General features: G+C 50.6%; 1 protein-coding gene across 2 annotated transcripts in view; it reads right to left on the reverse strand.

Moving 5' to 3' along the window:
• The window catches only part of LOC149339205 (uncharacterized), a 110,771-nt gene that overhangs the window by 18,630 nt on the left and 69,619 nt on the right, over positions 1-22,522 (reverse strand). For both annotated transcript variants that reach the window (XM_089547992.1, XM_089547990.1), the window contains exons 6-9: positions 13,246-15,244; positions 9,703-9,861; positions 8,238-8,308; positions 5,201-5,387 (exon numbers count right to left, since the gene is read on the reverse strand). In XM_089547992.1, the coding sequence (XP_089404118.1) occupies positions 5,201-5,387; positions 8,238-8,308; positions 9,703-9,861; positions 13,246-15,244 (2,416 nt within the window). The remainder of the gene's footprint in view (positions 1-5,200; positions 5,388-8,237; positions 8,309-9,702; positions 9,862-13,245; positions 15,245-22,522) is intronic.

Consider the following 22,522-nt stretch of genomic DNA (forward strand, 5'->3'; position numbering starts at 1 on the left):
TTGCGGTGAAGCTCGCCATCACCCTAATAGTCTAGTCCGCCATGTGACCACATCTCTGTAAAATATCGCATATTTTGAGTGCACTTTTTTTTTTCAAGGAGTGCTATTATAGTTTACACTATAGTTTTATTATTAGTTATTATAGTCTAATGGTAGTTATTTTAGTTTACACTCTCTCCAGTGCGCCACTCGATGAAAAGCAACACTCCCTTTGCACTGCTGACCATGCGCTTTAAGCTTTTGTAACTAGATGGCGCCACAGTGTTTTGAATTTCTGGGATGGAGAGCAACCACGGTTAACTAAAACTTTCCCTGACGTAAATCAGTGTGCCATAACACCTTTGGTTACGGAAACTGAAATGGATGCTGCACCATATATTAAACGTATCTAATTACTGTCTGACAGGTGAGATATATATACTAATTTTTGTTACAGCGCTTCTGCCAAAGTGCAATCACCATTGCACTCACTGATCATGGTTTCCAGCATTAGGATACATGAACACGGGAGCATGCACTAATCTGAAAAGTTCCCGGTAAAAATGTCCTACAGTGTTTCCAACAAAACCATCGCGGAATACAGCACCTTAGACCGCAAGCTTTCCGTTTGGGGCGGAAAAAAAAATCGGGTCCTTAAAATTCAGTGTTCTGTCCCTGTAAAGCTGCCCGTTTTAAATCGAAGTAGTATTGCTGCGCACTTCAATCTAAATATTAACGTATAAATACGTGCAAGGGCCGCACCCTGGTTTCCCGAAGGAAATATAAAAAAAAAATAAAAAATCTGTGCAAGGGCCGCACCCATACTTTCCACGACCCTAGTGGGAATAGCCTTCGAAATGCACCCATCGAGGCCTCCATGATCAGCTCCGGCTGCATGCAACGGTGCACTTGATCACGGAGGCCACACACGCGCACAGGAGCTTTTAGGTGATGCCCACGGATGGCGCCTGAGACCGCGGCTCAGCATCATCATCGGCTTTTTCTCCAGCCGCGAGCTCCTGCTATCCAAATCAGTATCACCAGCTCCAGCTTTTTGTCGCTTTCAAAGGAAGTGCGAGAGTTTTGGAGTGTGTTAGTTCGCCGCAGTTGTGGCTTTTGTGTGTGGCTGTCGAGCGTTGCAGTTTTAGCATGATGGGCAAGCACCTTAATAGCTACATGGCTGGGAGTTTGCTCTCAGCCACGGCAAGCGTGCTGTGGGCAGGAAATTCAACGTGGCCGAGAAGTGCTTCCGACGACGGTGCTAGCAAAAAGGATGCATTGACGAACGCAAGCTGCAAAAAGCGCGCTTTCTGAGGCAAGCCGTGACAGTTTCCCGAACTGGAAGAAGAGCTGCTCTGCTATGTGATGGAAGTGCGTAACAACGGCTACGCATTGACAGCGGACATGCTTCGTGGCTTCTTTTGGGATGAGCTTGCACCAGAGCACAGCAGCAGCTCAAGAATTGAAATACTCCACGAGTGACGACTGAAAGTAGAATAAATGCTGCTCATTCCCTGATTAACATGTTTTTACTTAAAAAAAAAATTTTTTTCGCGCCCTGCGTGTATGGGTTGCACCCCAAAAATTGGCCCTCGAATATGAAAAAAAAGTGCGGCCCTTACATGCGTTTATACGGTATATGCATTAACGAATAAACTTCTGAACAGTGAAATAAAAAACACAAACAAAAGGTAAATAAACTTGATAAATCTTCTAACAAAACATGAAATATATAAAGGAATAACTAAAAAAGCTCGATGTCATGCTTCAGAGCCAACTTAAAGAGTGGAATGTGATATTTGATTTCACATTTGCCAAAGCTTCTGTGGGAACTTGTGTGTATGTTGCCTCAGTTTCTTTTCAACTGTCAGCCCATAAACCCCCACATTCAGGCTGCTACCTGCAATAGCAGGAACAAGCTATGCTGCAGAGATGTTGTGTGAGATTGAGAATGCCCCGAGCACGCTTTAATGCCACCGAGACGACGATGAATTTAGACAAATGAAGATGAGGTTCGCGCACAATGCTTAAAGTATGTTCATACTGTTTTCTGACTTTTTATGTGTTTTTATTTTAATTCTTTGTTGAACTCCAACCACTTCATTCCTCTACCCTGCAATTGGTTCCTCTGAGGTCATGTGACCTCGTGATGTCACACCTCTCTTGACCAATCAACAAATTTCGTGACACTGGGTTGCTCCTGGTGTGAACGCTAACGCTGTCTAGGCTGCTATGTAAAAACTAGGTTGCTCACAGCCTGATGGACCGGTTGTGATGACATAACAGGGTCATGTGACCTCCCTCAACCAATCAGAGAATATCGCCTCTGAAATCAGTGGGGTTTTGGTGTGACGGCAACTATAATGCCGTTGCATTAAAACGCATTATCCAGGAAAATGTGTGACCCAAGTTGCCTGATTTTGGAAGATACAAACGCTGAATGAGGTATTCACCGACATTTCACCTCACAAAAAATGTCAGTTAGCCTTTCTCGGCCCAAGGTGTAAACAGCTGCTTTTTTTTTTAGTGCTCACAGAATTCATTCAGCATTTGTGCTGTCCTCAGTGGAGAAGAAACTCTGCAACACATGCAGCCAGTCAATGGCAAAGGCAGACTGGGATCTCTTCTGCATTTTTTTTTTTTTGGGATGCTTCGCCCTCTTGCACCACTGCATCGTGGAGAAGCCGCCATGGCAGCTTACTGTTGCGACGTTTGCGCTCTTTATGCTGCGTTCCTCAGAACCAGCCTAATTGTACGTATGTAAGCACATAGCCCCTAGGCAGTGTGAAGCTGCTGCATTTCTGCTCTTTATGTCGCCCCTCTGCGGCCCTCTGATCTGTAAGTGCACTGCTCTAATTTTTTTTTGATGCTTCGTCCCTTTACACCTAGGCACTGCAGAGAAGCCACCATGGCTGGTGACTGGTGCTGCACTCTTACCTCCATGTCATGCGCACTCAGGTTCCGACCCCTCATGTTTGCACATGCGCGTTTGAACGCTAAGCATATTATGCAACTAGAAGTTGTTGAAAATTTGAACTTAGTATCCAGGAAACCGTGCTGTCTGGGAACATGTTAACAGGAAGAAAACTAGTGCAATGCTATGGGACATTTTTATTCAGATTTTGGGCGCATCAACCGCGAATGTACCAGCGAGGTTCTACTGTGTAACCTCAATTAAGGGCATGCAAGGCTAGGCTGGTACTGCAGTGAGAACAGTTGTGACTGCCCCCACTAGTGATGCCAACATGATTCTTCATGATACTGATACTAGCCCAACAATCGCCCCTTTTGCAGTTACATTCTTCATCAACAGTGACTTGCCAAGAGTTTGTCTGGTGAGTGGAATTCATTACGCACAGTGTGCCGTTACAGCTGTAATATGAATCCAGCCCAAGAGTAAGCGGGTAGAAAACTCTGGAACACAATCTCTACAAAAATGAAGAAACAAATGAAAGACATGTTAATGATGCGAACAGCATTCTCGAAGAAACAATAGTCTCAGTGGATCTAGTCCCTAACAGTAGGTGTGAGCATGAAATATTCTCCAGAGAGAAGTGCAGAAACTTGGGCACACCACGCCTCACTCACTCTGGTCTCATATTCCTACAGAACTGCACTGCCCGGCAATGAAACTGTTCAGCACTAGAGATCTCCACTGCAAGTCAATCTCGACTTTTGATGGTCCTGTGGCTAAACAGGCGTTTTTTTTTTGTGTAGTTTGCTCCCGTGCCTCTGAAACCCTTGGAATGGCACCTTTACTGGCTTCACGCTTACACATTCCCCCAAAATACATGGCAATTAAGCATGATGCAGCATTTAGGTTTCACTGAGAACATACTGGGATGAAAAAAAAATACGTTCTTCCTTTGCTCTGCTCCTACAGACTGTTGGGTGCAGTCTGAGAAGGCATTCAACAATAGGACAAGCTTGTTTAAGGGGCAGCCTTGTCTTGAAAAAAAAAAATATTAATGAAGTCCCAGTGAAGAAATCTTCAGGAAATATGTGTTTTTGTGTGCTGATTCTAAATATGTCATTTAATTTCATGTAAAACAATTCCTTGAGCACTTATGTAATCTTTATGCATACATTTTGTAAAGAGCGGTGAAAAAAATTTCTTGCGGGAAACTAGCTGAAATGTGTGCCATTGGGTTCTCTTGACACCAAGGAATGCAATAAGGGTGAAATTCTTGCTGCCTGTCATAGAACTTAACCTGTTGCTTCAGAAATGAGAAGAAAAGTGTGTATTCCTGTTTTTGAAGTGGCAGCTTCAGTACCCCATAACTCAAGTTCTATGATAGCCAGGATGATAATTTCACCCTTATTGCATTCCTTGGCATCAAGAGAACCCAATGGCACACATTTAAGCGAGTTTGCCGCAGCAAATTTTCTTGAAAACTGTCTGCAAACTTGAAACTTGGGAAAAAAACCCACCTAGGTGCAAGTAATTTCACAAGGACACAAAAAGAGACGAGGAGACAACGAACAGGCGCCTCATCTCTTTTTGTGTCCTTGTGAAATTATTTGTGCTTAGGTGGGCTTTTCCCAAGTTTCAAGATGCAAAACCGACTAGCCTGTCAACATGCCTTACTGTCTGCAAACTACTGCATAAAAAGTGCATAACTGCTCAAGGCATTGTTTTACACGAAATTAAATGACATGTCTCGAATCAGCGCACAAAAATACATGTGCCCCGAAAATTTCATAACTATGACCAGATTAGTCAAATAGGGGAATCCCCCAAGGTGGAGTAGATTTGTAATAAGGGAGTAATTACTCATTGACATCCACCCGAGCGCAGCCATACGGCTACAAAGGAAAGCTATACAGGTTTCTCAGAAACTTCACAGTTAAAAAAAAATTCGTCAACACTGACCAACACGGTTCCCACTTCGAGTTATTGATCAATTCGCTCTCGCCCTACCATAAGCTTGCCGTCCCGGTTAGCTCAATTGGTAGAGCGACTGCTCCGGTGAAGCGGTGGTCCCGGGTTCGAACCCCGGACCAGGACGAATTTTTCTTTAACGTAAGTTTCTGAGAAAGCTGCATAGCTTTCCTTTGTAGCCGTATGGCTGCGCTTGGTTGGATGTCAATGAGTAATTACTCCCTTATTATTATGACCAGATTAATAACTTTTTTTTTCAAGACCAGGCTCCCCCCTTAAACATCATTATCATCACTACTGCTATGGACCACAGAGCTGCCCCCGCAGTGGCGGACTCACTGGCTTGGCTGAGGGAGTGTGCCAGGTGCCAGAGGGAGTTGGGCAGGCGGCCGAACACGCCCCGCACGTGCGGCAGCAGCCCATCCGAGAGGAGCTCACGCAGGGCCGGCACCAGGCACTCCATGGCCAGGCGGCCACAGGCACTGCCTTCCGACAGGCACGGCTCCGGTCCACCACCCACACAGGGCTGCAAGGGGGGGGGAACATGAGAGTCTTCCAGCACCACTGTGTGTTCTCCTAAAGAAAGAACATTCAGCCGTACACTGACCAACAGATGTATCTTAGCATGATCAATGAATTAGATAGGCAGAGCAGAACAGTGGGGCTAAAAATTAACATGCAGAAAACCAAAGTGATGGAAGCAAGGGAACAGTAGTTCGCAATTTGTAGCCAGGTGCTGGAAGTAGTAGGAGAATACGTCTACTTAGGGCAGGTAGTGACAGCTGATCCGAATCATGAGAGGGGAAATAACAAGAAGAATAAGAATGGTTTGGTTTGGTTTATGGGGTTTAGCGTCCCAAATCACTCAGGCTATCAGAGACGCCGTAGTGGAGGGCTCCGGAAATTTCGACCACCTAGGGTTCTTTAACGTGCACTGACATAGCGCAGTACACGGGCCTCTAGAATTTCTCCTCCAAAGAAATTCTAGCCGCCGCGGCTGGGATCGAACCCGCTTCTTTTGGGTCAGCAGCCGAGCACCATAACCGCTCAGCCACCGCGGCGGCAAGAATAAGAATGGGGTGGAGCGCATATGGCAGGTTCTCTCAGATCATGAATGGTAGCTTACCAATATCCCTGAAGAGAAAAGTATACAACAGCTGTATCCTACCGGTACTCAACTACGGGGCAGACACATGGAGGCTAACAAAGAGGGCTCAGCTTAAGCTAAGGACAACGCAACGAGCTATGGAAAGAAAACTGATAGGTGTAAGGTTAAGAGATCGGAAGAGGGTGGAGTTGGTGAGGGAACAACCGCGGGTTAATAAAATTCTAGTCGGAATCAAGAGGAAGAAATAGGCTTGGGCAGGGCATGTAATGCGAAGGCAAGATAACCACTGGTCCTCAAGGGTAACGGAGTGGATTCCAAGAGAAGGCAAGCGTAGCAGGGGACGGCACAAAGTTAGGTGGGCGGATGAGATTAAGAAGTTTGCAGGAATACGGTGGCTGCAACTGGCGAAGGACAGGGTTAGTTGGAGAGACATGGCAGAGGCCTTTGCCCTGCGGTGGGCGCAGTCAATGCTAATGTACACCAGCAGAGTCCTTCAGTAGCACTTTATGGTCGTGAAACTTCTCCGTAACTCTACAGGACTCCTCCGTAACTCTACATGGCAGCTCTGGCATAAATCGAGGAGCATGTTCTGATGAGGCGGGAGACTAGCCAACTGCGTAGAACGCCACATTTTGCAGTGTGTCGTCTTTCGGTTCAGGCGCTCTATCACGCGCAGTGTTGAAGATTTTGAACGCATGTGTTTTTGTGAACCACTGAGTGCTGCTTGTGAACGATGCCTTCACCCTGTGTGACCAGCAGCGGCTCTGGCTACAGGAGCAACGAGCAACATACACAAAGAAGTTGGTGGCTTCGCCTTTGATTCCTCAAACTTCGGTGTTCACGAGAAACATTTCAATCGCAAGGACACTGTTCGGCATGACGGGTTCTTAGTGGAGGAGGACGTTGTTTCGCTGTGATGCGAGTTGCCCAAGCTGAAGCCTGGCACTGTTGCTAGGTTATTCAAAGTGCTCCCACAAAACTTTAACAAGAACAATCTGCATTCTTGGCCACCGACAAAGCAACACCGTATCACATCAGATGCCTGCAGAGTAGCAGACACGTCAGACAACTAGTTTGCGAACTACCCTACCATCGACGATGCCGCTAAGGCAGCAAATGAAAGTAAGCCTCACTGTGAACACAGACCGCTCATGCTGCGTCTCAGTTTGAAATGCTAAAAGAACACACTGGCCGGAATAAGCCCTTTCTATTAGTTACGAAACCTTCAGGGAATATGTATTTTTGTGTGCCGATTCTAAATATGTCATTTAATTTCATGTAAAACAATTCCTTGAGCACTTATGCACTTTCTATGCTAGTATTTTGCGGAAAGTTTTGAAGAAAATTTGCTGCAGGAAACTCGCTGAAATGTGTGCCATTGGGTTCTCTTGACACCAAGGAATACAATAAGGGTGAAATTGTCTTCCTGCCTATCATAGAACTTAAGTTATAGTTTTGAAGTTGTCACTTCAGAAATGAGAAGGAAAGTATGTATTCCTGTTTCTGAAGTGGCAGCTTCAGTACCCTATTACTCAACTTCTATGAAAGCCAGGATGATAATTTTACCCTTATTGTATTCCTTGGTGTCAAGAGAACCCAATGGCATACATTTCAGCGAGTTTCCTGCAGAAAATTTTCTTCAAAACTCTCCGCAAAATACTTGCATAAAAAGTGCATAAGTGCTCAAGAAATTGTTTTACATGAAATTAAATGACATATCTAGAATCAGCATACAAAAATACACGTGCCCTGAAAATTTCATAACTATGACTAAATTAATAAAATTTTCTTTTCAAGACCAGTGTCCCCCCTTAAGGGGGTTGAAATTATTCCAGAGACCTCCACTACATCACCTCTTTCTCCCTTGCATTCCCACCTTCCTCCCTTCCCTCACGGTGCAGTTGAGGTGTCCCTTGCATAAAAAGTGCATAAGTGCTCAAGAAATTGTTTTACATGAAATTAAATGACATATCTAGAATCAGCATACAAAAATACACGTGCCCTGAAAATTTCATAACTATGACTAAATTAATAAAATTTTCTTTTCAAGACCAGTGTCCCCCCTTAAGGGGGTTGAAATTATTCCAGAGACCTCCACTACATCACCTCTTTCTCCCTTGCATTCCCACCTTCCTCCCTTCCCTCACGGTGCAGTTGAGGTGTCCAACGAGAACGCAGACAGTTACTGCACCTTTCATTTCCTCAAAGACCAGTTTCCAATCTTCAAAGCAATGGCGGAAGCAAGCAGTCAAAAAGGCTCACAATTACCTGGGACTCCTTTTCGGTGCTGTAGCAGTCGAGAACTTGTTTCGTAGACCGCATCGTGTTGTCCAGAAGACCTGCACAGAAAATTGACCACCAATTCCACCACTGATGGGGACGGCACGAGAGTGATGCATGAGGTATCTAGAAGGTAACCAAAGTTCTTGGTACTTTTTGACATCACACTGCAAAAATGAACACAGATTCGGAAATAACTGCCTCATGCGCTAAAGAAATGCTACAGTTCAAAGCAGAACAGTTGACTGACAAATACATGCGCGCCGCACCCTCACAGTGGTTGCAGTCTGAACAAGGAGTTGGAACAACTCATTCAGGGCTGTCTGTTCTTTGACGTCATGGTGGGCTTGTCAGCACCTGGATTAAGCAGCGGAATACATCAGGCCTTTGGGAATAATGCTGTGTGACTTGAACGCACTGCCAGGCATTATTAGTGTGAAAAGGTTCTGTTGGATGATCAGGTCCTGAAGGCGGCCAACGCTGGGATAGAGTTGAGCAGGCCCGTTGGGCTCATATAATTGGTCGGCAGGTCAGGCTGTGGAAGGAAGGTTGACTCAGCCCAAAAAGGGCAGCGAGCTGCATGTAGATGCTGTTGACTCAGTCTAGTTAGTGGAAAAGAAGAGACCTGAGAAATAAGAGTCTGTTTTATGCTTGCCCTGTCATGCCTCCGAGGCAGTAGTGATGTGCCGGCCCGATGCCTGTGTTGGATGCCTTTCGCGGGCACTCGACCGCCGGTGTGAAGCAGGCGCTCCGCGACGGGAGGACGGAGCTCGTTGTCATTCTGGGGGGCATGACCTCAACACTTCAGCCACTGGACGTCATGCTGAATAAGCCCTTCAAAGACTGCGTGCGTGAACTCTATAATCAGTGGATGGCAGGCAACAACCCAAAGACTCCCACCAGCCGGCTGCGCAGGCCACCTCTCGCCACTGTGGCCACCTGGGTGGCTCAGGCTTGGCGCTCGCTGCCCGACGATATGGTGGTGCGGGCATTCAAGCAATGCTGCATTAGCAACTTGTTGAACGGTACCGGGGACGACATGCTGTGGGACGCAGCCAGCGCGAAGCAGTCGTCTTCGGACGAGAGCTCAGACAGCTTGGACGAATGAGGAGGCAACGAGTCTGGTGGAACCAGTGAATAAAACGAAGTTTTGTGCCTCATAATTTTTATGTTGATTTTTTGCTTCAAGGTAAGGGGGTCGACCTATATTCCGCCTCGACCTATATTCCGCATTATATGGTACATGACGTGTGAACATGCAACTCATGTGTATTAGTCGTTGCCAAAGTTCTTACGCATCCCCGGATCGTTGGATGCTTTTCCAGCACGCGAGGCAGTTATTTCCGCATCAGTTTTCACTCTTCTAATGCGACACTGAAAATGGAAAGAACCTTCTAGGTTGCCCAGTACATTTGGTGAAGTGAAGGGACCCCACCAAGTCTCGGCCACTCACCCCTCTTCTGCTCAATGAGCTCCCGCTGGCTCCTTGACAGGGGAGACATGCCCCACGAAGGGGACAGGCCCTTGGGGGACACTGCAAACTCGTGTGCGGCGTCATCCTGACTTCCACCAAACAAGAGCGTCATCTTGCGCGATGGCCTCTCCAAGGAACCTGCATTGGCGGTTTGAAGTATTCAGGAAAGAGATATTGGGTTTACAGGGCCCACAGAAACCGAGTACAGGGCCACCTCCAAAACACTGTACCAGACCGCGAAACTTGATAAAGGCTGGTTTATAGTTGGTTTATAGGGGTTTAACATCCCAAAGCAACTCAGGCTATGAGGGATGCCGTAGTGAAGGGCTCCAGAAATTTTGACCACCTGGGTTTCTTTTAACGTGCACTGACATCGCACAGTACACGGGCCTCTAGAATTTCGCCTCCATCGAAATTCTGCCGCCGCGGCCGGGATCGAACCCGCATGTTTCGGAGCAGCAGCTGAGCACTGTAACCACTGAGCCACCATGGCAGGGCACTTGATAAGACATCTCTCTCCTAACGTACCTTTGTACCAATTTGCCAGTCAGGGAGCAACCCTGCTGAGCACCCAACAAACAACATCTCATCAGCATTTGGGTAGCGGCATGCAATGCTCTCACAATGCCCACACGCAGAGCAGCTCTGTACTTAGCGACAACTTTTTCTGGCAATGGAGCGCAAGCTAGGGGAAGTCCATGCTTCTAGTCAAAATTTCTCCTAGAACATGGTACACACGTCAATATTCATAATTCAAAAGGTGGACTGAAGAGGAATCTGAACTCATCTTTTCACCACGGGGAATCGATCTACACGCTCCGAGCGTTCTTAGAGGCTTTGAATTATTGTCCTGTGCGGCCGATTTCCCTAATTTAAATTGGATGAAACATCCCGGCCCTCGTCATTTTTTTTTAACTCTCCGCTGAAGGTAGGAGAAGTCAACTAATGCGTGGAGTGGCTTTCAGGCAGTCGCGTGGCGGCTTTGCTTTCACTTTTATTTTGTTTTTTAGGTTTCTGTGAATGAATAGATCTAATCAGAGACGACATAGCTGCAAATTAGGCCCACGGAAATAAAAACAAGCGTGTATTCTTTGCTTTCGCCGATCCCTGCGTATCACTCCGCCGATGGCAGAGCGGCAAGCCGCCACGGGACTGGCTGAAAGGTTGGCTGACTCCTCCGAACGTCTGCGGCGAGTTCGAAAAAAGGTAGCAGCGGGACGTTTAATCTGATTTAAATTACGGAAATCAGCCACATAGGACTATAATTCGAAGTTTCTAAGAATGCTCGGAACGTGTAGATCGAGTTCCCGCGGTGAAAAGATGAGTTCAGATCCCTCTTCACTGCACCTGTAAGGCACATTTCAAACGCAAATTCCAATGTTGATAGGCAAGAAAAGAACTGTTTTCTTGATGACAATGCATTTGCTAGTCATGCCCATTTGCAAGAAGCTTCCATAGGTGGCACACGACACCATCTGCCCCAGCGATGCTGTGAAGGTACCCGGAAGTAAGCAATGCACCATGGTGCGGCCACTGAACTACAGTCTCCGACTGATTTTTCGGACTCGGCGGGACCCGAAAAATGGTCCGAATAATCAAACAGTCCGAAAAATCCGTGAACTTAAAAAAAATAATCTTTTCTGCGAAAAACTGGCTTTCAAAATCGTGAAAATCGCCACTCCCCATGTTACGCCTACTAGCGATAATATCAGACTCTATCTGAGTCATAGCTGTGCTTTCTTCATGTCTGCACCCTATCACATCATGATACCAGATAGTGCGATGCGGCCGCGGTCATGCCGCAAACGAATGCATTCGTTGCGCAAATCAAGAACAGTCAGTTTGCATTGGGCAATGACGTTCCCGAAGACCGAGAGGTAACCCATGGGTACCCCACGGGAAGACGCGAGCTAAAGCGAGTGTCTCTGAACTGGTGCGAGACTCATTGCGTCCAATGCCATAGCCGTATACGTACTGCATGGGCGGCAGCCCACATTACAGTACAACCTCGTTTTTATGTTCCCGAGTGGTGTGTTTTCCCGGCTGCTACATTTTTGTGAGCCAGGCCTGCCCTTAGCTCCCATAGAAACTCACGCAATGCAGACTCTATGGCAACGTTTCTGCATGCTAAATTGCGAATGCCCCTTCGCGATAGCGCTTTACCCTATGCTGGCGACCATGTTGCCCCTACGCCACTGCTCAACACACTAATAGGCAGCATGATCAACTGCTGGTGCAGTTCCATCGCATCTGTGATGTAAGCGTGAAGGACCGAACGCGCAAAAATGAAACTATGCCGCAGCAGACGCCAAGTGGGCAACACTACAGGAGCGCGGGGGTGGTATCGAGGCGCGTTTCTATCATCTGCAGTTGCCCTCTGTCGTCTCCAGCTTGGCAACACAATTTCAAGCCGCCATTTGATGAGGACTGTACGCGATTAAAGCGGCAACCGTGAAAACAAGGCACAAAAATAGCGCACCTAAACACCTAAACGTAGCCTGCTCTGTGCGCCCTCCCTATTTGCTGCTGCCTCCTTTCTACCACCCGTTGCTAGGCAGACTGAGCCATCGTGGAGCGTTTAGGACATTAAGTGCACGCGAACGATCGCAAGAGCCAGGAAGCCCTACAAATTCCAGAGACGTACGTTGCCCTTGCTAGAAGTAAAAGAAAGAAAGAAAACGGTAGAGAGCGATACACTTCTTTTTTTCCTGGCGCGGTACACAGCTACTATGGTGCTTTTTTCACGTAAAAGTGTTTTGGTTACATCACTTAAGGGCGGACCCTGGTCTTGAAAAAAAAATTTGTTATTAATGAAGTCAGTTATGAAATTTTCAGGCCACATGTATTTTCGTGCGCTGATTCTAGATATGTCATTTAATTTCGTGTAAAACAATTCCCTGAGCACTTGTGCAATTTTTATGCAAGTAATTTGGGAAAAGTTTTGCAGAAAATTTGCAGCAGGAAACTTGCTGATATGTGTGCCACTGGGTTCTCTTGACTCCTAGGAATGCAATAAGGGTAAAATTATCATCCTGCCCATCATAGAACTTGAGTTATAGAGTTTTGAAGTTGTCGCTTCAGAAATGAGAAGAAAAGTGTGTATTCCTGTTTCGGAAGTGGCAGCTTCAGTACCCTATAACTCAAGGTCCATGATAGCCACAATGATAATTTTACCCTTGGTGTCAAGAGAACCCAATGGCATGCATTTCAGCGAGTTTCCTGCAGCAAATTTTCTTCAAAACGTTTCCCAAAATACTTGCATAAAAATTGCACAAGTGCTCAAGGAATGGTTTTGCACGAAATTAAATGACATATCTAAAATCAGCTCACAAAAATACATGTGGCCTGAAATTTTCATTACTAGTATATCTAGATTAATAAAAATTTTCTTTTCAAGACCAGGGTCCCCCCTTAACAGCGGGGCATTTGGATTTTCGAATTAGTGAGGCCTAACTGTAATGACACGTAGGAGGGACCAGGCAAAGTGCACCAGAGCACCCCAACAAGTGGTTGACCACTCACCGTAGTGCGTCGTGGGACTCGAGCCACACGTGCACTTGCAGAGGGCGCCTCGGGTTGGCCTGGTGTCGTTGGTGTGAATGTTGAGGTCCTCGCTGAAGCTCACCGCTTTTTTGGCACGACACGTGGAGCAGGTGGAACCCAGAGGCACGGCCCGCCTGGTGCCCCGGCCTCCGGAGCGGCGCCACGACCCTTCCGAGTTGGTCCGGGACAGGGGTAGGGAGTCGCGCTGCAGCCCCGCACCGGTCATGCTGCAGGCCAGATTGGGACACGGCGGCAGCAGCCCCTCCATGTCGGGGAGGCCCTTGAGGAGCCGCCGGTAGTCCTGCAGGGAGTGGCGCCGGTTGGGGAACTCCACCGAGCCGACACCCTTGTCGACGGCATCCGCGCCGAGAGTGTCGCACTGACTCCTCGGCCGGCTGTTCGCCTCGTCAGTGACCTTGCGCAGGATTCCTCGCTGCTCCGGTATGGCCCCGGTGGGGTGCGGAGGAGCCGCGTGCCGGAAGTGGGACACCATGGCCTTCACTTCAGCGGGCAGCAGCACACTGAGGGAGTCCCAGTCCTGGATGTGGCTGAGGTTCCGCCGGGAGAGGTCCTCGAAGTCGTTGCATGACTTGGGTCGCCGCCAGTGGGGCTCACTGCTGTGGGTGCGCCTGTGCAGAGCAGGTGAGCCATCTGTACCCCCTCCTCCGCCCTCGGCCGTTTCAGGCTGCGGCATTTTGTGCTGCGTCGGGCGCAGCACCAGGTCAGGCTTGTCCTCGGCGGCTGCCAACTCCTTCAGGAAGCTGAGGTCCGGTAGAGAGTAGTTAGGGTAGCAGACGTAGATGGACCGCTTCGGCTCGGCGTCATCCTTTGCGCCACCCATTCCTTCCTGTGGCCGCAGTGTGAGGTTGAAACTCCGCTGTCCCGACACTACGGCCGAGCTATCGTCGACAGTGTACAGCCAGTTGGAGTTCTCAGCCACCGCACCCTCAACACTGGTCTGAATGCCGCGGTCTCGGATGTGCACTGGCACCTGTGTGCTCGAGTGCCGCATCCGAGCTATTGCCGTGGGTGGCTGCTTTCTTCGGTTCCCACCTGCACTCAGAAGAAACGTCTGGCGGTGAATCTGGTCCACAGAGTTCTGCCGGCTCACGTAACCACTCGACAGGAGACTCGAAGAGCGCGCATTACGCCCCTCCTCACCACTGCCACTGCTGTCCGAAACCTTGCGCGTGGACCCAGACCCGTCGCTGCAGTTGAAGCGCTTTGTCTGCGTGCTGCGGCTTGACTGCCGGTCGCCAGCTTCCGCAGCCGCGGCGGCATTGCTGTTCTTGTTGCCCGTCGAGAAGACATTCTTTATCCGCTCCTTCCCCAGTGGGCCCAGGAGGGCACTACTGCCTTTGGCACAGCGTAGCGACGAGTTCACATCATTGTTGCGGCGTTCGACGATGCCAGCATTGTCGGACGACGTGCCCCCTCCGCTGCTTAGCAGGTCGCGGCTGTCCTTCATCGTTTCATCCCCGCTGGACTCAAATGGCTCCTCTTCCTCGTGAATCGGGCTCCTTGCGTTGGCGGGCTTCATGCGCGGCTGGGCCGCTTCCACCAGGCTGTCTTCGAAGCACTGCGAAGCTGACGTCTCCTCCTCGCTTTCAGAGGTGGCCATCCTCAGCCGTTCATTGTCGTTGGCAGCCATCGTCTCGACATTGTTGTTGTTGGCCTCCCGGCCGACCATGTTGGTGCTCGCCCTCAGTGCCTTCCGAACCAGTGGCTCCACGGGCTTTGGCAGCGGGGGCTCCTCGCCACTGCTGTCACTCTTGGAGTCCATGGAGCCGCTGGAGTCTTCGCTGGACGACTGCAGCTGGTAGGCGGTGATGCCGTCCCGCGGAGTGGTCACGGAATCCGAGTTTTCGGAGTGGCTGCTGGAGAGGGAACCACCACTGCCTGCCTTGCTCCGCATGAAGAGACGCAGCAGGGACACGGACCGCGCGTCGGGTGGGTCGACTGTGCCGTGTGTAGATGCCTGTCCAAGAAACACAGGGGAATGCCTCTGAGCACACATGACAGGTCGGTTTCCACCATTCTTGGGAAGCATCCCGTCAAGCAGCAAACGACGACACTCCTCGCTTTATACTCACTTTTCCCCGACACTATTTCTGCATACCGTATTTATTCGAATCTAGGCCGATAGTTTTTTCAAAAAAACGAGATGTAGAACTCTTATGTCGGCTTAGATTCGAGGATTTCGTTTCGAGGTTTCGTATTCGTAAAATACGAATAAATGTAGCACGCAGGTGGCGCCCCCACGAAACGCCAACGAAAGACAGCACTGTAGCCGTTACTATCCGTAGCCGTTGCTATCCGTAGCCGATACTGATCAAAGCACACATGAGCACTGGCTGCCATTTTGGCCTTGTTCTGTTCTCGTGCGGTGGCGTGAGCACATTCGCAGCAGTGAAGTTTTCGTGCGTGGTTTTTATCACCAACACCATGGCACCAAACAGGCGGTGCCATTATAGTGCCGCCTTCAAGCGGAGTGTTATACTCGCTGCAGAGCAATCGTCAAATCTTCAAGCCGGGCGGGACTTCGGCGGCTGATCCCGGGCTGGCGTTGCATATGTCTCCTCGCCCAAACGCCAGCCCGGGATCAGCCTGGCAATAAATGTCGTTTGCGTGCTGTACCTCTTGTTCGCAGTTGTTTTTTCGGCCGGCCTACAATCGAGGTAAGTTTTTTTTTTTTCTGTGGCCTTCAACTTTCGGGTCTCGGCTTAGAATCGTGGCCGGCCTAGATTCGAGTAAATACGGTAACTTCTATGGTGACCTTTCGTTGACACAGCAAACAAGAGAACGTGCACTGCTAAACAGTGAGCGATTGTGGACAACTCTCACCTGCAGGTACTAGAAATCCCTAAGAAATGACTTAAGCCTCGGTTCTGGCAGACTTGATGCCATAGGTAGCACAGTTCTCACCGTTATCGCACAGTTTCCTGCCCTCACCGTTCGATCAAATTCCATGTTGCACCCTCAGTAATACAGGACCTACTATGTCTGCCACTTTGGACAATGGTGATGCTGATGAACGCTCCCAAGCTTAGGTCACACACGGCACAAAATATCTCTGAAAGCAGAGGACCAGCTGCTGCCGCAGCTCAGTTGTGAGGACCGGACACGTAATCTGGAGGTTGTGCGCTCGGATCTCACTGACGGTGTGAGGTTGTTTTTTCTTCTGCTTTGTGGTCAATTACCCTTTTGGGATAAAATAATGACACTATTAATTTCTCCCTAACCAAGACCACACATTAAAAAAAAAAAAAGAAACCCTCTCCAAGGCTCCTTGGCTTCGGTGACTGTTTGCTTCCTTCATATTTGTGCCAGCAGTAGCACAAGAGACAAAGGCATGGTTGCATCTCACCTCTGGGGAACCTCACAGACATCGCTTGCCGACAAGCCTGTAAACCCGCTGATTTCGGCATGTCTCCCACACATTTTGTTGAGCTTTATTTTTAGCAACAGCTCAGCAACTCCAAGAAAACAGAGTACTCAGCCTGAAACTTGTGCTGGGGCAACTATGATACAATTCACACGCGTAAACACGGATTAAGAGAACCTGCTTTTTACATCCACAGAACCTTCATTTTCAAGCTCACAACGGAGTATCCAACTTCACATTCCTGCACTTTTCCATCATGTGCCTCGCAGAATTTCATCCTTGTCTTCATTACACTGGGCTCTTCCATGGCTTGTTGCCTTGCACAAAACATACCAAGTTTGCACAGATGTGCGACTGTCCCCATTTCTGTGTCACTGCGTTAACATGCTGTGTTGTGCCCGCTGGCTGTAGCCTGAAACAAGGAGGGGGGGACAATACACTCTGATAGAGACCGGAAGACAGCCACTGTGACACACCGTGCATCCCTGCAGTACAGTCTTTTTCAGCAACCGTGGACGTGACTGCAGATTTTATAGCGGAAACAATACTACGCCAGGTCTAACCGCTCGTCGCGTGGCCCGTGGACCCCCCTGCTTTCAAAAACGAATTGGCCAACATGGGTGGCACATTCTGTACCGTTGGCTGTGATAGAAACAGCCACCGGCCAGTGCAGTGGTGCATGATTTAACCTCTGCGTCACTGGGACGGTAGTGGTATATGAGGAATCGCCGCATCTATGAATGTTAAGGGGGGACACTGGTCTTAGACCTATTAGTCCAATCCTAATGAAACAGTACCACTTTGCTCAGTTTTTTATACTGATTTCAACAATGAAATTATTTTTTCATTAATTAGTCGGTTCCCAAGATAATTAATTTTAATTAGTCATTCATTAGTACATCGGTCAAAAAAAACTACTCAATAAGAAATCATTTTTAATTCAAGGCTACATAGCATGGTGAGTAAAGAGTGCAATAATCAAAACCATTTTTCCATTTTACCCTCTTTAGTAATTTTACAACACTTTATGGGGTCACCCGCGAGCAGCCGGCCGGGAAGGCGCGCTTCCGTGCCAGCTATGCGCGGGCGTTCTCGTGTCCCCAACCCGTGGCGCAGAGTCACAGCCACGGCGGGTTCGGACGAAGTAGGCAACGAACAGAGTACGCTAGGAAACCGTTTATTTACCTAGCGCAAGGCAAAGCACACTGCGGAAGAATGTTCTATCCGATAATATATGGTTCAGCAGCTTACCAGGTCGTCGTCGACCGGCGTTGAATAATCCAGGGAGGCGCGGGCAGGAGACGGGGTCGGCGGGGCAATCGGGCAGTCACCACGGCGAGAGGGGAGACTAGACAGCCTTTGTTCCCGCGTGAGCTCGCCTTTTAACCCCTACGACATTACCTCCCTCTTGAGCAACTTGTTGCAATCAAGAGGGGTCGTTCACCCGTCCCTAAGACGGCAGAGCGTAGGCGTGACGTCACGTCCGAGCTGAGGGTGAGGAGAGTTGCCGGGTGCCCTCCTCTCCCCATTCCCTGCTGCGCGCGCTCTCGTCTCGTGACTCAGCGCGAGGCGGCGAGGGATATTTGTATATCCCACATCCTCCCCTCCTTAAGAAGCCTCCCGGACAGAGAAGCGGGCGCAACGTTACTTCTCCGTCATCCAGGGATCGAAGTTCTTCGGCTCCCGCTGGTACACTTGTTGATGTCCGCGCCACGCCCGCACCGATCAGCTGGTCCGAAGGCTTGGCCACCCGCGAGATGATGACGTTGAAAGGCAACTTGCTGCCGGTTGCCGTCTTCCGATTACCCGCGCTTGCACCGCTCCGGTAAAGGTGGTTGACCGCCTCCGTGGCACCGGCTTCGACTGCTTGGAGGCCAGGTTCGTGGCTGCGCCACCCTCAGAGACTGGGTCAGGTGGCTTCATAGGCGAGGGCCGCGGCGCTTCCATGGTAGAGGCCGGGCTGTTGGGCTGCCCTGGCGTACCCGGTTAGCTGGCGAGGGCTCAGGGTTGAGGTGGTAAACGGGGCCGCGGCTGCTCTATCTTCGTTTTGCCAGCTTGCTCTTGGGTAGGCGGGTGCAGAGGCGTACAGTCGGCAGGCGTTAGGCAGGCGGTTAGCTCCGATGCGGTGTGGCAGGTAGCAGGGGCGCCCAGGTGGCAGCAGGGTGGCGGCTTCAGGTCGCGGGCTGGGCGTAGCGGCGGGCCACGGGCGCGGCGCGTTGCCGAAGCTGGATGGTGGCTCTAGTTGGTTGGTAGACGTGAACGATGTCGTTCTGATGCGCCCTGCTTCTTTTCCATCTGCGCTGAAAAGGTCAGCACAGATGTAACCAACTCCCGCAGCGCGTGCTACGTAGCTGTTCGGCCCTCACGAGAGTCATGAGGGTTAACGCAAGTAAGTCTCACGTAACATTGATCGGCATGAGCGGCCCGTACGTTCATGCATTTAACGAGACTGCTTGTCGGCCTGCGCCCTCGCTCTAGTCCGCGCAGGCAGATTTTATTTCTGCCTACGGCGCAAGTTATAGCGGGACGCGGAGTTCGCCGGCTGATCGCAGCGCTCGTTCTCCGACTGCGGCGCGGGTCGGGCTGTGTCCTGAACCCACTCATCTCGCTGCACGTAACGTTTCAGGTCGCATACGTGCACCGGTCCGCCTGTCGGTTTCGACCGCAAGTCCTCGAGCCTGTAAACGAGCGAGGAAAGCTTCTCTCGCACGCGAAACGGCCCGATCCATTTCGGCGCCAACGAGGCCGCGAACTGTCTGCTAGCATCGCTGAGAACGTGTTGGCGCCGAAGCACGAGATCACCCACTTCGTAGTGAACATCCCGGTGCGAGCGGTCGTACTGTGCTTTCTGCTGCGCCCTAGCAGTGCTCAGGTTGCGGCGAGCCTTGTGTAAGGCCTCCGTCATCTTAGCGCGCAGCTGCGTCGCGTACTCAGCTCGTGCTGACGAAGCGACTGGCGTCTTCCTGCTGTCCGTTAGAACCCGGTCCATCGGATTTAGCAGCTCTCTACCCAGATTGAGAGAAGACGGTGCATACCCAGTCGAGCGGTTAACGGTCGAACGCAAAGCGAACGCGATCTCCGGCAGATAGGAGTCCCAATCTTTGTGCCTCTCAGAGTACGCGACAAGCATGTGCTTAATGTTGCGGTTGACTCGTTCCGTGGGGTTCGACTGAGCATGATAGGTGGTCGTTTTCTTGTGCTTAATGCCGAGTGCAGCGCACGAATCTACGAACACCTTCGCAGTGAAGTAGGACGCGTTGTCCGTTATCAGCTGCTCTGGGAAACCGAACCTGGTGAATACGTCCATCAGCTTCTCCATGATCACTCGTGCCGTCAGCTTTCTCAGGGGGAAAAGTTCAACCCACTTGCTGAAGTGATCCGTGACCACCAGCAGGAACTTGTTCCTACTCGGTGTCGTGGGATACGGTCCCATGATGTCACACGCCGCGATTTGCCAGGGAGTCTGGCTGTTAATCGGCTGCATGAGGCCGGGCGGTCGTCCACCCCGGGGCTTCACGCTTTGGCACACATGGCATGAGCGGGCGTAGCGTGTTACGTCCCTTTTCATGCCAAGCCAGGTAGCAAAGCGACACAACTTAATGTAAGTCTTGGGGCCGCTTGCATGCCCAGCGATGCACGAGTCGTGAAAGTAGCGTAACAGTGCCGCTCTCAACACCCGCGGTATCACCACCTTGAACGCCTCACTTGTGTCGTTCTCGGATGGGATATACCTCAGCAGGACGCCGTCGGAATCCAGCAGATAAGAATCCAGCGCGCTCACAGCACTACCAGCTGTTTCTAAGCGCTCCGCACCGACAGCAAAACCAGCTGTCCCCACGTGCGCGGCGGCCCGGCCGCCCGGCTCCCTGAGCCCGTCGAACACTTTTCGACAAAATGAATCCATCTGCTGAGCTTCGAGCAGCTCCTTTCTGCTGAACGCGATCCCCACGGAACTCGCGTAGTCCACGTGGTTCACGCTCTCGCCTGGGGTCAACGGTCGGTCCGTGTCCCTCACATCGGCTACGGCTGGCGACAATCCCTCACTCTCTCCCTCTGTCGGGCGGTCGGTCGTGTGACCTTCCTCGCTCTGGACAGGCGCTCGTGAGAGTGCGTCAGCCACGGCGTTGTTCTTCCCTTTGCGGTAGCGAACGGTAAAGTCGTAACGCTGCAGCAACAGGGCCCAACGCGCCAGGCGGCCGCTCGGCTCGCTGAGGCGTCTCAGCCAGGTGAGCGCCATGTGATCCGTCTCGATCACAAATGCCACCCCGTCGACGTAGTAGTCGAACTTCCGCAGAGCAAAAACTATCGCGAGACATTCCTTCTCAGTCACCGAATAGTTTCTCTCTGCCGGCGTCAGTGAACGGCTCGCGAACGCTACCGGTCGGAGGACGCCTTCATGCTCCTGAAGCAACACTGCTCCTAAGCCCAGGTCGCTTGCGTCGGTTTGAATCACAAACTCCCTGTTTAGGTCGGGTAGCTGCAACTCAGCCGTGTCCGCGAGCACCTTAACGAGGTTGCGCAGTGCAGCCTCTTGCTCGGGACCCCAACTCCAGCGCTCTCCCTTCTTCAAAAGCTTTGTCAAAGGTGTCTGCAGCGCTGCGCAATCTGGGATGAACTGGCGATAAAAGTTCGCCATTCCCAGGACGCGTCTGAGACCAGCTAGATCTGACGGCGACGGAAACTTAAGCAAAGCTTCGAGTTTATCCTCGCACGGCAGAATGCGGCCTTTGTCGATCGTGAACCCCAACAGTGTTATTCGGGTCGCGGCGATCTGCGCCTTCTTCGGGTTCAAAGTGATTCCCGCGGACCTCAGCCTCTCTAGGATGTCCCTCAAGTGGCGCAGGTGTTCCTCGAACGTTTTCGAGTACACCACGATGTCGTCTAGGTATGCGAGCGCGTGGTGCCACTTCGCATCTCCCAGAACACGGTCCATTAGGCGCTGATAAGTAGCGGGTGCTCCTACCAAGCCAAAAGACATTCTCTTGAATTGGAAAAGACCTCTGTGGCAAGTGAAAGCAGTCTTCTCCTTATCACACTCATCCATTTCAACCTGAAAGTATCCGCGGCTAGCATCGAGCGTAGTAAAGTACTTCGCCCCACCTAGGTTGGACACTAGGGAAGAAATGGTTGGTAGAGGGTACGCATCCTTTCTCGTAACCTCATTCAGTCTGCGGTAGTCCACGCAAAGCCGATATGTATCGTCTTTCTTTGGGACTAAGACTACCGGGAAGCCCCAAGGGCTGTTAGACCTCTCAACAACGCCAGTATCGATAAGTTCGTCTAAGGCGCCGTCCAGTGCTTTTCTCTTAGCCAAGCTAATTGGTCTAGGATTGCACTTCCAAGGCAGTGCATCACCCGTGTCTATTCTGTGCCTTACTAGTGTAGTCAGGCCAGGCCGGTCCGTGAATGTCGCGTTGAATTCGTAGAGGAGAGATGACAAACGTGCCTTCTCCCTCTCCGATACGCTGTTCACCTCCGACAACAAAGGGTGCATTGACCTCACTGGCACGGTAGAACAACTTTCTACCGCGACAACATTCTCTGTGGGCCCTCTCTCAGCGGCGACTGTCCGCCCGCATGCTCGTTTCCGGGCCGGCGGGGGTGATTTTCCATGGTCACTCCCCGCTAGCTCCGCGTTCGGAGCCGTAATTGACTGCGAGGCCGCGGGCGCTTTCACGAAAGGCTTCAAGGCGCCGGTGGTGCGTTCTCGATAGCCTCCGCTGGCTATGTCTATCACAATGCCTGTCTTGGCTAGGAAGTCTCGCCCAAGAATTACAGGAACGGATAAACAGGGAAGATGAACGAGGCGTTGTCGCCGCACGCGTCTTTCCCAGCGAACCACTATCCTAGCTGCACCGCTTGATTGCGCTG

The sequence above is a fragment of the Amblyomma mixtum genome, chromosome 6, assembly GCF_055824585.1.
Source record: "Amblyomma mixtum isolate Tamu chromosome 6, ASM5582458v1, whole genome shotgun sequence".
NCBI classification, from domain to species: Eukaryota; Metazoa; Arthropoda; class Arachnida; order Ixodida; family Ixodidae; genus Amblyomma; species Amblyomma mixtum.